The sequence below is a fragment of the Nilaparvata lugens genome, chromosome 12, assembly GCF_014356525.2.
Source record: "Nilaparvata lugens isolate BPH chromosome 12, ASM1435652v1, whole genome shotgun sequence".
NCBI classification, from domain to species: Eukaryota; Metazoa; Arthropoda; class Insecta; order Hemiptera; family Delphacidae; genus Nilaparvata; species Nilaparvata lugens.
The window spans coordinates 35,287,940-35,304,915 of NC_052515.1; the positions used below are offsets into that span (position 1 = coordinate 35,287,940).

The following is a 16,976-nucleotide window of genomic DNA, read 5'->3' on the forward strand; positions in this document are numbered from 1 at the left end:
AAATTAATGGATCAAGTCTCCAGCTATCTTGCTATACCACTTTTATAATTTTGGCCCAGCGATTACGCCATCAGGGGGGGGGGAAGAGTTCAAAGTAACCAGGTACTTTGCCTCCCCCAGGAAAGAATTACCCAAGGAAAATATTATGAATATAACTCAACCATATCTCCAGCTACCTTGAAATTTTATTTTCATAATTTGTGCACAATGAATACGCTCATAACATGTGTTGCTATGTTATTGGTAACCAAGTTTATTGCCGCCCCCAGAGAAGATTTATTCGAGGAGAATATAATGAAAATTAATGAATCAAGCTATCATGAAATTAAAGAATCAAGCTATCAATTAATGTCTCTCCAGCTATCATGTTATATCACTATCATAATTTGGGCTCAACAATAAATTACACTATCATCAGAGGGAAAAAGTTGTAGGTGGCCTGGTCCTTTGCCGCCCCCAGGGAAGAATTATCAATGGAAAATATGATGAAAATTGATGAATCATGTCTTCAGCTATCATGTTACCACTATCATAATTTGTGCACAAAAATTACGCTGTCAGAGGAAGAGAAAATTATAGGTAACCTGGTCCTTTGCCGACCCCAGGGAAGAATAATTATTCAAGGTAAATGTTATGAATATAGTTGAACCATATCACCAGCAATAATAAAATATGATTTTCATAATTTGGGCTCAACAATTTCGCTGTCAGTGGTTGGGTCGGGGGTGGTTGAAACGTTGTAGCTAAGAAGAATTTAAAAGAAAAGTTTAACTTCTAAAACAACTACAACTAGCTACTTTCAAAAAGCAATAACAAAATGCTAGCAAAGGAATTTGCCCTGAATCAACTCATCACTAATTTGCAGTTGTCAAACTTGATTTCAACTCAATATATGATTCAGTTTAATTTCAATATTATAAACTGCAAATAAGAACGAGATCAACACGCCTTTTCCCTTCAAGTTTGCAGCATTCTGAAATCGCTTATCTAATCTTAAAAATATAGATGAGTGTGACACTATGAAATTCAACTGGAGGTTAACTACTGTCTAGTTCTACGATCTACTACAGAAATAAAAAAAAATGAATACATATAAAATCTTGTTTACCAGTACACATAAAATACATATAAAATTGTAACCAGTAGCCTACCACTGATAATTATTTTTTTATTTTATATCAATGTACTCAAATTCCAATGAGGTTTTCATTTCATATTTTTATTTATCCGGGTGATAGGGCTACACACAATTCCGTAGTTAACTATTATCAATTTCTATTATTCGTTTATACATCCAAATTTTATAGCATAACGTTATTATTATTCCTGATAGAACTCTCAGGATTGAAAGTGTCCAATAATTTCTATTGTTCTCTCATAAGTAGTGTGTGAGAGACAGAGAAAGCTCATTTACATCAAGAAAGAGTGAGTGAGAAATACAGTGGAAGAATGCTAATCTTGAATGTTGAAAACGTATGTATGGAGTACTGCAACATATGGAAGTGAGGCGTGGACAATGGGGGTGAGAGAGGAAAGAAGATTGGCTGCATTCGAGGCATGGTGCTACAGAAGAATGATGAAGATCAGTTGGAGAGATATGATTACAAATGAGCAAGTTTTTGAAAGAGTGGGAGAGAACCGGAACTTCTTGAAGTGGATCAAACAAAGAAGAGCACAGCTGATTGGCCACATCATCAGACGTGACACTCTACTGACAAGGATAATGGAGGGAATGGTTGAGGGAAGGAATATGAGAGGAAGACCTAGGCTGGAGTATATGAAACAATTGCTACGGGATATGAGATGTGGATCATACTACGAGCTGAAGCGGAAAGCGGACGACAGAAAAGCATGGAGAGCTGCTGCCAACCAGCCCTACGGCTGTTAACCCAAGAGAGAGAGATGCTAATCTTTTATTTTTCATCTGAGGTCTTTGAAAATCTATTGTTTACACAATACGGTAACAACCATTGAAAGAAGAATAGCAAGCGAGCGTAAAAATACTGAGAAAATTATCTACAGAGTTCATGTTGCAATTCTTGCTGAATAAGCATCTCTAACCTACACAATAGAACCAGTGAGTACGGTATAGAATGTAACATTGATTAGTATAGACTATAGAATAGTATAGACTATTATATCCTCACTAATAATAGAACCTCATGAATTATTGTTGAAAGGCATAATATTTATATTCGTACTGGGAAAAATTCATAGGTTGGACGCAAGTTTTAAATAATAATGATTGAAAATTGAACACATTACTAAACAATAATAGGACAGAAACAGATAATAAACAGACCCCAAAATAATAGACCTATCTAATCCTCAATGTTATATCAAATAAGAAATTAATCATAATTATCAGCTCAATTTAATTATCAAATTATATTCCCGAAATAGACTAGTCATATATCGGCAAACCTAATCAATAAGGCCTAACTAAATTATGTACTGAAAAGTGATAAGAAAGCCATCAATTCAATAGACTTGAAAGAATAAACGCTGAAACCCATTTAACTAATTGAATAAACCTCATAGTGACTAATTACACGTCGATTAACCCCAAAGTGAAAATAGTCGATTAACCCCAGCAAAAATCTGAGTATTATAGTTGCACTTCAGGAAATTAACCTCAATATATGGTGAATATTTTAAAATAAACATTGAACGTCATAAATTCAAATTATTGAATGGATATTGATGCATGGAAACTGATGAAATAATAAATAGGTATATTCGGATCTCACCTTTTGTGACATCAAAATGGTTTTCTGCGTAAGTTCGTATGAAGTCAATTTCAAATACCACAACTTATGATCACAATTAATTGTTACAAATGACATTCTACAACCGATAAACTTAGAGTAAACAACATTTAACAACTTTCTAGCACGGAATTGAGTAATTTATTACGTTAAATTACACTAAAATGAGAACAAGTCACGACAAGAAACCAGCTTCAACACACTATTTAAATTCCCCTTCCCCTATCAATGACACTACAAAATCGAAAAACGCAATATTACAGAAATCACTTAAGTTAACCTCAAATTATGTCTGAAAATCATTAAATCTCCTAAAATAGCACACAAACTAGTAAAATTGGTTTATATCAGGCAAAATATCGAATTCAATATGAAAAACAACTCAAGTCATTACCCCTACCACAACTTGCAAAAGTCACGTAGACCCTACCCCCACCAAATCCTTATTTTAATTATTACAAACCAATAGATATCTCACAAATTACACAATAAATCAGAAATCACTGTTCAAAAAACCATTAAAATTCCCAGCTAAGCTCACAAAAAAAGTTATATGAAGCAAAAAATATCATGAGTAGGCCGAAATTCACATCATCATAATCGTCATCATCGACAAGACAAGACGAGCTGATTTGCTGAAAGACAAATATGGCTGCCTCCATGCTTTCATCATTTCAAATTCCAAATTATGATAAAATAAATTATGCAAGACTGTGAGACTGAAAAACCTAAGCTGATTTTGAATTTTGAAGGTTTGAAAATAGACCAGTGAACATAGATTGATTCTAAAGTTTCATACTTGAGTAGGCTACTTGACTCACAATTTATAACTGAAGAAATCATACAATATTATATTTAAAAATACCGATAATACATGGAGGAAGATGAAAGAACGGAAATTGCTATACGAAACGAATACAAATTTATTGAAATGAATCTTACCTTGAACTGATGTTAGGTGAGCTCAAGATTTCAAACGTTCAGTCATTATTTCTAGTAATATCGAATTCCTTACAGCACTATATATACTGTACTACTCAACATTTTATGGCACGCGAATAATTGTTAATATACAGTAATTGATCTATTTAAAACACAAAATAACGACTGAATTCCTCCATTCATCAGACAGAATAGAACAAAGTCAACTGGCTGCTAAACTGACTTCAACACGAAAAGGTCGAAAATGTGAAAGTCAACGAATCCTTGCACCCCCACCACAACACTCAAGCCAATCAGAGAAGATATCTTTGATAAGCCGGATAAAACGGCTTCTCTGATTGGTCCTCATAGAATTGATCACAATTAAAATTTAACCGGCTTTTGTGCAACCGGCAAATAAGTCAAGTGAACTACTATCACGTCCTTATTTATTTCACAATTGATATAAATTTGACAAATTCAACTAAAAATATTGGGTTAAAACTCATTAAAATTCAAAACTAAGCTTACAAGCGATAAAAAATTATTAATATCATGAGGTTAAGAATTTATTCACAGCACATTACTGATCATCAATCATCATCACAGTCATCAATGGAATAGCAAAAATGGCTGCCCCCAAGTTTCATAAATATAAATTAATTACGGAAATATAAAGCAACTTAAAATGTGGGGATTCAACGCAAGTTACAAGATTTAAACAGGAGATAGCAAAAGAAAATTTAATAAGAAAACTCCTCCTCCAGGTTTAGTTTTTGCTGAATTTCTGGTTAGGTCTAAATATTAATTTAATACAAAATTTGGTAGGCTAACAAGGACAATATTTTACTACAGTAGCCTATACTAAAATTTTTGGGCTGTAATGAATTTTATAACATTGAATACCTGTCTTTAAACCAAGCCTACTCTCTTATGTATTAGTAACTAATAATATTATGAATGAATCCAGCAAATTACAATGAGTTATTTTTATCAACATGGTAATTTTTTCCTACCTTGAATTACGACCATGGGACGAGAATTTCATGTTTTCATTTGATTAACTCAAATAAAGGAAACAATTTTATTGACTGGAAACAACTACATAAGAAAGAGATTAACTACCGGTACCTACGTGAAAAACTAACTTCGACGAATTACAGTTCTACATTTGAGGACAGAGGCATATACGGCAGACTGCAAAATAGTATAACTTGACCAATACACAGTTACATAATAATTTTTATGCTATGCTAGAAAATGAATAAAAGTGAATAAAGCTAAATAAAGGGTAGATAGTTTGCAAACTGTATGCATAAGCCATCATAGCTCCTTCTTTGATGAACACACAGACGATGTTTAAAAAATTGGGAGATTGAACAATTTAATATCACTAAGCAGACTCTGGCTAATAATCTAAAGTGTATAAACTTACTGATAATAAGTTATGTGGATAATAATTATAAGAGTAAAAAAAATTATCAAAAGTTTGTCAGTACCTATTTATAACTGGATCAAAAGATCTCTAGATGTAGACTAGGCCTACTTAGCTCTCGGTCTTGAGACCAAATAAAAGTACCTAATGAAATCAAACCAATCTAAAAAATCAATTAGAATAGCTCAGAGTTAATTTAGCAATTATATATTTTTATATAAAGTGACAAAATAGCAAATGAACAAAGACGATTCCCCGGTCAAGCAGACTGCGGAGAAGGCATAAGAAGTAAAAAGTAAGTAAGTAAAAAAACTGATTTAAGTTGTTATTGTAAGCAAAACTTCAATAATTATTTATGTCACTTACCGAGCTTGAATAACAAGTTGCCAGAATGATGGAATGTTTTACTACAAATTGTTTAGTTTAATTTACAAAAAAAGTTTATAATTAATTAAAATATCACAACAAATTTGACAGTTTGACACACAACAGCATCTACTCCACAACGGAACGAAGAGCGAACTGCCTGCAGCTGCAGCGAGGGTCCGAGCGAACTACAAAACAAGACATCTTATTTTGAAGATTCAGTCAGCAGAGCATTTACTTTGAATGTTGACCACATGGTAGCAGCACTAGTAAAGTTCGATTCTCTCTCAAGAGAAAATTGAACCGTAATACGCATGTGCCAACGAAGTCCACGTTATAATGGCAACGTTTGATTAACAATGGTATTGCTATCCTCGTCCATCATTCAACAATGCGGATAGCGCTTTCTCATTGCGCTCTGTTGCCAGATCGTTTTTCAACAATTTAGAGATACAATTAGTTAACAAAATATTTAATCTTGATTATGAAAATTCATTATGACATATCGCAGATTGAATGGAATCATCTGAGGTCCCAACCCGGAAAAATCAAGACATAAACACAGTTTGAAATCATGGTGTGAAAAACCCTACTTCATAAAGTGATGGATTTTTTCATTTCTGAAAGTGATTACTATCACAATTCTCTACCTGACAAAATTATATTTAGTCCAGTAACGTAGAAAATATCTTTACAATATGTTAAAAGCTCAACACTTCGGTCTTCCAATAACAATAGCTACGATATGGTAAAGCTGCGTTTACATCAAAGTTATTAACAAAATGTTAACAGCTTAATCCTTATAGATTCTATTAGATTGAGTATAACTTAACATATTCATGATAGAAATATATGTGTTTGCCAAGTTCTGTTCAATTTAATAGAATCTATAAATATAAAGCTATTAACATTTTGTTAATAACTTTGGTTTAAACGCAGCTTAAGATTCACGTCAATCTGCCAATATTCCTTAATAACATCAACGCCTTCCATTTGAACAATACTGACATTAAAGAGTAGATCTCACCCAGGAGGATTTTATAGATTGACTATATCATAGTGGATCTCACAAAAATACGGTAGCTTACGGTACGGTGTAATATTAAACAATTAGACCCAGGTGCACAAAGGTCTGTTAAATTTAATCATGATTAAATTCCACAAGAACCAATAGAATAGAATTTTTTATTTGTTGACGTGGAAACCAATCAAACAAATAAATAGAGCAGGTTTTTCTGAGGATTCTCTGATTTATTCACCTTGGATTAAAAGTTAACAGATTTTTGTGCAACCAGGTCTGATGCTGTAGACCTAACTTATATTTGTACCTGAATATTATATTATAAATATAATTAATATTATATAAATATTATAATTATATCTATATATATAAAAGCGAAATGGCACTCACTCACTGACTGACTCACTCACTCGCATAACTAAAAATCTACCGGACCAAAAACGTTCAAATTTGGTAGGTATGTTCAGTTGGCCCTTTAGAAGCGGACTAAGAAATCTCTTGGCAATATTTTAACTCTAAGGGTTGTTTTTAAGGGTTTAAAGTTCGTCTTTTAGCATGTATATTCTTCTTCTCCCAATCCCTTAATTATAATTGAAATTTCCATATCATATGTTACTATAGAACTATAATCTATCTAGAGTACCTCCTCTTCGAAACAGTTGTAAACTGGCAACTAAATTAATAATTTTGTCTGGTTGGCATTAAGTTGAGTTGACTTTGTTAGTTTGGCACCAAGTTGAAGATTTAAATGCATTTATCGCGGAAAAATTGATTGGGCACTGCTACTTCAATCCTGGGAATATTATATTACTAGCCGTTAGGCTCGCTTCGCTTGCAATATCCGTTTAGCCAGACGTTTAGTCTGGACCCCCGACTGGATCGTCCAAACATATGATCGTCCTACAAATGAAAAATGCAGGCGAGCGAAGCGAGCCTGCTGATCTCATTCTTGGACGATCCAGTCGGGGGTCCAGGGGGCAGAGCCCCTTGGCTACACGGATATAGCGAGCGAAGCGAGCCTGACGGCTAGTATATTTATATAATATAAAATATATCATATAAATCATAAATATACAATTATTAAGATATATTTATATAATACAAATATATTTATAGTAGTACCTGAATAATTAGAAATAATTGGAAAGTGCTAATCACACGAATTAAATACAATATGCACTAAATGCGTGATGGCAAATTCAAGGAAAAAAAAACATTATTAACTACAATTCATAAATATATAATATAACTATTTTAATAGAAACAAGCGGTTTACAATATAATAACAGGAGATTTGGCATACATGAAGTTTGAAAGTACAGTGAAGTCGTCTCCCTAATACGTCATCGGTTTTGGAAAATCGGATCTCCAAACAACGGGAATCATCAGAAAATCAATAATAATCGCTATAAAAAGCAATAGAGTCTGAATAAAAGGAGACACTAACCGCAATAGAGCAGTCTAGACCTTTCTAGAATAATTAATTTCGCACAAGATGAAGCAGATTACTGCTCTAAGATTACAGCTTTAAGCCGCGTTTACACCAAAGTTATTATCAAAATGTTAATAACTTATCCCTTAAAGATTCTATTAGATTAAATTAAATTTGATAAACACCTATGATCATGTGTATGATAAGTTATGTTCAATCTAATAGAATCTATAAGGATTAAGTTTTTAACATTTTGTTAATAACTTTGGTGTAAACGCAGCTTTTAGAAAGTGCTTTATTGCGATTAATGTCTCTATTTGACCAGACTCATAACAATAAACAAACAATTAAAAATAGAACTGGGAACTGGTAATTAATACTGTATTATTTCTGACGAATTAATTCATCTTGATATGTTAGATGTTTTGCCAAAGATGGAAATTTGTAAAATTTGGACCGAGCAAAAGTAAATACGGTAATTGATTCTAAGTACAGGTAGCCAAATCAGCATTCAAAATAACTAGATTTTAGTTGAGTTGAAAAATTAGTTTTAGATTCATTTTCTCCAACAGGCAAACTAGAAGAAATTTGAAAGACACAGATAGAAAAGCTTTGTAAAAGAAAGTTAAATTAACCTCAAATATTCTTATAAAAATATAATAATAACTAGTGTAAGAAGTTAAAAATGAAATGCTAAATATTATAATATAACACAGCATTGTTCTTCCTAAAGATACTAAAACAATACAGTCAACTAATTACAATGACTATACATAGTGTAAGTTTTGTCATTCATTTTAGTTACAAGAAAAACAACTATTAACATCTTTTAGAGGACATCTCAATGTTATCATATCGGGTGGGATCTCTAAAATGATGCGAGGATCAAAATATGACTACAATACCCTATTTGAAACCACCTATTAATTCTCATAAAATACTGTATCAGATTATTTTTCTATTAGGGAAGATAGGTCTATTCAATTTCTTCCTAAAAATACAGTGTTAGACGATTTTATTCTATGGGATGACAAATTTACTCAATTTCTTTCTTTATCATAAAATACTGTCCTAGTTGAATTTTCTTAATGAACGGATATTAGTCAACAAATTTTCTATATTTCATTTCCATGTAAACTTTAATGCTATACTTGCTTAAGAGTGGGACTCATATTTCATTCAGAAGCATATAAAAATTATGCACATTCTTTAATAAAAAAAAACTGTAATAGATTGAATGTAATTTCATAGTACTGTAATACTTTTTTGATTATTATTAAAACTGAATTCAATATTTGAATGAATTTGAATATTTGATAAAAATTAGATTCTAAGGGATAATGAGAAAAATAATATATAATACAGCAAATCATCCTTAAAATAAATGAACTACGAAATCATAATCATTTGCACAGGACAATCATATTATGATTTTTGTAGAAAAAACACAATCAGCAAAATAAGTTCAATGAAGGTATTTCCTTCAAGTAATTTGCTCCATTAATTCGCATATGAAAAAACTAATAATAAAATGTATAAACAAAGAGAATCCTACCAATTAAACTCACGCTAATTTTAATTAAAGCAAAAATTAAATTACAAAAAGTTAGTTTTGAATGTGCATAACCTCGCTAACTTTTTTAAATTCATAACCTAGAAAGCAGTCCCATTTATTAGTCTTCTTAACAAAATATTTACTCACTATTTACTGACATGACACCAATTTCATGTAGAAACAAGACAACACAACCATCAATTTGTAAATGGATAGAAAATTGCGTTTGGTATTAATATTTGTTTAACTACAACCAATAAAACTTAAAATAATAGTCAATTATTCAATAATGTCAAACATTTCAATAGTCAAAAATGTCAGATAAATTTTTTAAACCTCATTGTCTTTCCCAAACTTTTCCATGTAGAATTTTTTGAATTTATATTGTAGAACTTCCTCATAATTGAAAAACACTGCTTCTGTTGTCAATATTATTGAATCAGTGTTTCAAAAATTATCCATGTAGCTTGGCTACTCAAAAAATATTCAAAATAAAAATAAAATGATTTCATGTAACTTTAGTGCACACTGCAGTAGCACGATTTTAATGTGACATAAATTTATCCTAATTCAGTGTACATCAGGATCACGATTATCAGAATTACAACAGCAAAATCTATGTTAACATTTTTCAACCAATTTGGAAAAAATCTCAAAATCTATTACACAAAGTGCACAAGTTTCACTAAAAATGTGAAAATTATTTTTTATTAATTCAACTACCAACACTTGAAACAATCATTATTAGTCCCCATATATTAATACCAGACTCAATTTTAATAATTTAGTAATTTCGATTTAAATTGTTGACTCAATGGGATAAGGTCTGCAATTTTCAACTGCAACTGATGCTCCTTGAAATAAATAAATACAACAGAGATTTTCTCTGAGCTGTGATTGGACCGTTACTATGACGAAGTATCCAATCGCGCGCCTTGTTTGATCTTTTCAAAACGCTGCTTCAGCGCTTCCATTGACTTGGAGTCGGGACTTTGCTGCTTCTCAGGACTTTGATTTACAATCGTATCGAATATCTGAAAAGAGAAATATCAATATAAAAATAACATATAACAATTGAATAGTTGATACAAACTTAACATGAGTTTCACGGTCATCCAAATAATAATAAGGGCCAAGCCACATGAATCGTTTTTCAGACGTTTTTACAATGGTGGCGGACTAGTCGGCAGGGCAGGATGCTCTCCTATTGGCTGATTATCAGCTGATTGGGTGATAATCGCCTGGAAGCTACGCTTCATGTGACATGGCCCTTGGTATCCAACAGTTGGTAGACAATTGAAGATTTATTTCTTCAATAGTGAAATTACAATTGCAATCAACCAGCTGTTAATAATAGAACAAGAACCAATACTTCAAGAATCCTTTCAAACATACAGTAGTTTATTGATTATGATCCAAACAATATAACCATATAGCTAAGAAGATATCTTATCTCATAGTATAGGTCGTTCATGTTTCAAATTTGAAGCCGAGTTTTTGTTAACTCAAGCCAATTACTAGGGGTATTCACAATGTTGGAGTTAGCTGGCTAAATTGAGCTATTCGCTAACTCCTGCTATTTGCTGAGTTAACTCAATGCTTTAGTAGTAAGTTAGCAAAAAAAATAGCAGACGAGATAGCAGATAGCGAAGTTTTGAGTCCGCTAACTCTGTTAAAACGGCGGCCATATTTGTTTTGGTAATATTTGGTAGCAAAAGTGAGGTTATAAACTTTGAGTTACACAAATTATCCGCTTTGAGCGGTATTGCAGTTAGCTTATAGCAGTTGGTTTTAAATTGGGCGTTCACAATCCAGAGTTATCAAATAGCACTTTAGCTGGCTAAAACAACATTGTGAATGTTAAATACTGTCGACTACTGTCCATTATTACTATTTTGATTGGATGAGAGTGTAAGAACGGCACAGCATGAGAGACTACAGGCGTCACATAGCTTCACCAAATACAACTTTCGATTGCTTTAATCAATCAATTTTGAAAAAGAACGAGTAGGACTATTGGCGTAAGTACGGCACAGTATGAGAGACTACCAGCGTCACATAGCTTCACGGAATATAACTACTAGGACTATCGGCTTGAGTTAACAGTGAAATTTGGAACATAAACGCCCCTATATTATGCTATATTTTCTTCATGATGTTATGATTATGATTTTTGAAGGGACGGATTTAAGGATCCAAAGGTTCAAAGGTTTATGATGTTACTTAGAGGACCGTGTAAATAACGTGGAGACTCACCGGTTTGCGGCTAGGCAGCACATCTGAGTCACCAGCTGTAGCTGTTAGCGGCTGACAGTCACCACCCTGCCGCGCATGCGCATTAGGCTCCAGATTGGCCTGCGCTCGCAGCACACGCAACCGTGCCATGAAATTGCTGAGATGCTGGGCATCGGGGTCATCCGGGTCGGACGTCGGAGTCCCCAGCTCCATCTCTTTGTTGTTTTGCTTCAGGCCTTCTTTTTCTGAACACACAATACAAAACAGTCAATAAATTTATATTCTTGGACCTAAACCACATTAATGCCCGGTTGCAGAGTCGTCACATAAAGTTGAAAACAGGCAGTTAACTCATTTACGAAGCCATAAATTCACATTCCGTTGCACAGATGTCAAAGTAAACTATAGCTCCCATAAAACTAAAAACGCCTAATTAGACTCATGATTTCGTTGCACAGTCGTCAGAAAGAGCTTTTTTATGTCATCAATAGCTAAAAACGGTCAGTTAAGTTGTGGGCCCGAAGTCGTGCTGTTAAATCCAATATCTACTCCCGCCAAATGCATTTTATTTATTTATTCATCATTTACAATCAACTTAAGGACAAAGAAACATACTACAGTCCAAAACTTCTTTTGATCCCAATATCATAAAATAAATTGTCCAAATAATAAAGGTTATGTGCTACTTTTCAATTTTTCACTAACTTTTTGAGGGTTGAGTGTAAGAGAGGGCCGACTGCGCCCTAATTTCGCCCTCCCAGGTATAAAATAAAAGCAGTCATTCTATTCTATTTTATTCCACATTGAAACAAAACACAAACACTCGAAACAATTAATTTTGAATTCAGAAAGATTAAGATTTTAGATTTAGATTGATTTTATAGGTTGTGATAGCTTTTTTTGAAAGATGTTTACGAACAACCATCTGTATTAAGTATTTTTTTTTCTCTCCCTATGTTTTTTCAAGTTGTTTATAACCTCCAAATCGCTAAATATGGTGAGAAATCTCGCCAAAAGCCAAGAGTCGCCATATTGTTTATCAATTTTATGTGATGTCTTTTAGGTCTGTTCACAGTGATGTCGATTGAAACCTTCCCCGATGTCAAGACATTGGTTGGATAGAAGCATGTACGGAAAAAAGTGAATAGAGCTGCAGTGTGACTTATGTGTGATGCTAATTCGAGATATAGCTAAATGGGCTTCGGCAAACGACTGTGCAACGACCGGCCATTTATGTCAGTGATTTTAAACTATGTCTCACATAGCTATGTTTGATTTTATGTAACGACTCTGCAACCGGGCATAAGATAGATAGATTTAATAGCATCCACTGCCCACCTAATAAGGAGAATCTGGAACTTTTTAAAAAATTGAAATTGTCGAACAAAATAGACATAGCCTACAGTAACAAAAACAAGACACAGGACAAGAAAATAAATTATAAAATTCATGTAGAGTAATGATCAATCTACTCTTCCTTTGTGTAGAAAGCACTTTAGAAGAAATCGATTTTTAAATTAGATCTAAAATCGCGTTCATTCATATTATATTCTTTATGAATGATTTGATATGATATTGTGATTATGATTTGATATTGTATAATTGGATGCCAGAGCTCCTGCCGCCTCTCAGTTGCGAACCTTTGGAGGTCACTCAAAGTAGAGTAGGTTAAGAGCTTTTCAAACGTTTTGTTAGGCGTTTTTTTAGGCGACAACCTAATCAGCCAATCGGAGAGCTTTCTGCCCTGCCGACTCTAGAAAAGTCGTCTGAAAACGCCTGAGTAGATAGGTATATGACAATACTACCCCACTTATGGAGCGATCAAATTTGCAAAAAATTTTATGTTATTTTCAATCAAATTTCATCAAATTTAGTCTAATTTTAATGAAATTTAATAAAATAATTGATAAATTAATAAAATTCAAGTAAAAAATTAATAAATTTTTCAATCATAAAAAATTACTGTTAAGTATCAGAAAAATTTTTTGGATGAACTTATTTTTAAACAAAAATTGGAAAATATCATTCAATTTAATTTATTAAATAAATCAAGAAAATAAATTAATAAATTTATTAGACATGATAATCACATGATGAAATTTATTAAATAAATCAAGAAAATAAATTAATAAATTAGTATAAAATAAATAAATTAGAAATTAGAAATTAGAATTAGAATATTTTGATTTTTATATATATTTATATATTATTCAAATTTTTTTATAAAAAAAATCAAAATATGATCATATTTTCCTTTCATCTCCTATCCTTACTTTATGATCTATATGCATGGCCTTTTACATGATCACTATGATAATCACATGACGATTTCATCAATGATGAAATTTTTGCATACAGATCATGAAGTAAGGATATAGGATATGAAAGGAATTTTGGGGGTTATTTTTTTTTTTAACCCCCGTGAGGAACGACCCCTAGGTAGTCTCATAGATTTTTAGTGAAAATACCTACTTAAGATATCCGTTGGGCCCATTGGATAACAGTTCAGTAATTTCACGACATTTACTATGTCCTCAATAATTAATGGGGGACATCTGGAATTGAACCAGAGTCCCCCATTTATTAGTCAAGCACTCTAACCACTAGACCACTTGACCATTTTATAAATTCAAATTTAATTCTTAATGTTAAGTTTCAAATAATTTTCAATGATCAAAAAAGTTTGGTCCATTCCGGGATTTGAACCCAGAGTCTTATGCGTGAGAAGCAGACAGGCTATCCAATACACCACAAAGACTTATAGTAACATGCTATTTGATTCTTGATCTTAGCTTACTTTATTATGAAATAATTAAGATTCATGAATAAGGTTGATGTTAATAAATCTAATTTAAATAAATCTAATTTATTTAACTTAAAATATATTTATATTAAAATATTTTAATAATATAATTCTTTCATTAATTAAGATTCATGAATAAATTATTATTAATTAATTAAGATTCATGAATAAGGTTGATGTTATTAAATCTAATTTAAATAAATCTAATTTATTTAACTTAAAAATAGGATCTAATTCATGAACTCAATTAATCTAATAATATTCTTAAGATTTATCATTTTTAAAGAATTTTCTAATGAAATAAATCATAACATTTTAATTATTATTGAAAATACATTTCATATGATAACAAATTAGATGATTCATTAGATCATTCTTTCTGTCACATAATATAGAATAGTTGCATCATATTAAGAAGGTCAGATGACGTAAATTATGATAAGATAGGAAGTGAACAAGGAAAACATACTTTCATCTAGCTCAAAACGTTTTCAACAGTGTTAGTGTCAAGTGCTTGTGATCAAAGGGAAGTAGCAAATTAATTTACATTTTTCAAATAATATTCTTAAGATTTATCATTTTTAAAGAATATTTATCAAGAAATTATAACAGAATAATTTTTCAAATACCTTAAATTTTTTCTTATAAATAGTAATTGAAAATCATGAGTGATCAAAATAAAATCTATTGTAAAATTTGTGATGTTAATTTTACAACTGATTATAATTTTAATAGACATTTAAAATCTAAAAAGCATCAAGTTAATTCATCTATAAAATATAAAAAATTCTTAGAATTAAAGAAATGGGCTGAAATGAATCATATTCATGATTATGATAGATTAAATGAAAAAGCATTATTAAAAATTAAAGAGGATTTTAAAATCAATGAAGATAATTATCAAATATTAAATTTTGAAAAACTTAAAGATATTGGAAAGAAATATGATGTTAATAATTTAAATAATTTAAGTAGAGAACAACTAATTAATAGATTGGAAAAAATTAAAAAAAATCCAAAAATTTTAAGGTTAAGAAATATAAATTATATTAAAAAATTAGCTGAAGAAAATAATATTAAAACAAATAATAAATCAAAGAAATATTTAATAAAAGAATTAGCTAAAAATATAAATGAATCATCAAATAATTATATAGTGGATATAAAAATATAAATTCTAAGAATGATTTATTCAATAAATATACACTTAAAGTTTCTCCTGAAAGTAATAATATTAAAAATTATTTAGAAATTTGTAGAAAAGATTTAACATCAATAATTGAAGAAAAATTTAAAATTCATAAAAGTATGAAAGGTCAATTGAATCTAGGTTGCACTTATGAAAGAAATTCTCCAACAGATAATACAATTCAAAAAACCATAAAATATTTTCCAGTAATAACAGATCATATTTTAGATATAAATGAATTTATTGATAAACAATTTGAGAAAACTATTTTAAGAGAATCACAACATCAACCTAATGGATCTGGATGGTCATTAGCTAGTTGTGATAAATTAATTTTAAAATTGAATAAAAACAAATCATTAAATGCAGGATCATATATTGATTTACCAGAAAAAATAAAAAATAAAAAAGCATGTATTAATTTTATAAATAAGGATAATTATTGTTTTATTTATTCAATTAGATGTGCAATAGATATTTTTAATAAAAATAAATCACATCATCCAGATAGAACTACACAGTATATGAAATACATTCATGATGATATTTTTAAAGGATTAGAAGTTCCAATATCATTAAAAGATATTAGAGTTTTTGAAAAAAGAACTTTTAATAATTATCAAAATTATCCAAAAATGTCAATTAATGTTTATACAATTGATACAGATAATGAAAACATAATACCATTACAAATTTCTGAAATTCATGATTCTGAATTAGAAATTAATTTATTATATTTAAAGAAGATAACAATTCTCATTATTGTCTAATAACTGATATGAGTAGATTAGTAAGTAAACAAATATCAAACCATGATGGTAAATTATTTATTTGTAGAAGATGTTTATCACATTTTCATTCAGAATATAAATTGGATGAACATTTAGAAATTTGTAAAAACTTTGAAGCAGTTAAACCTATTATGCCAAAAGAAGGATCAACAGTTTATTTTAAAAATTATAATAAAAAATTTGAACATCCATTTGTAATTTATTTAGATTTTGAAAGTATATTACAAAAAATTGATCATTGTAAAAATAATCCAAATAATTCTTCTACAACTAAAATTCAAAAACATATTCCATATTGTTTTACAATTTATTTAGTTAATAGAGCAGAAAATATATTTATAAACCAATTTGTTATAGAGCTAAAAATAAAGATGAATTAGAAAAAATTCCAGAATATTTATTTGAAAATTTAGAAAAAATTGCTAAAAAAATAGCATACAAATATAATTCTGAAAATCAA

General features: G+C 30.5%; 1 protein-coding gene across 1 annotated transcript in view; it reads right to left on the bottom strand.

Annotated features, from left to right (window-relative positions):
* Positions 1-7,744: 7,744 nt before the first annotated feature.
* The window catches only part of LOC120353771 (cytoskeleton-associated protein 5-A-like), a 54,506-nt gene continuing 45,274 nt past the window's right edge, over positions 7,745-16,976 (bottom strand). The window contains exons 5-6 of the mRNA XM_039438575.1: positions 11,755-11,978; positions 7,745-10,532 (exon numbers count right to left, since the gene is read on the bottom strand). Coding sequence (XP_039294509.1) covers positions 10,407-10,532; positions 11,755-11,978 — 350 coding nt within the window. The 3' untranslated portion in view covers positions 7,745-10,406. The remainder of the gene's footprint in view (positions 10,533-11,754; positions 11,979-16,976) is intronic.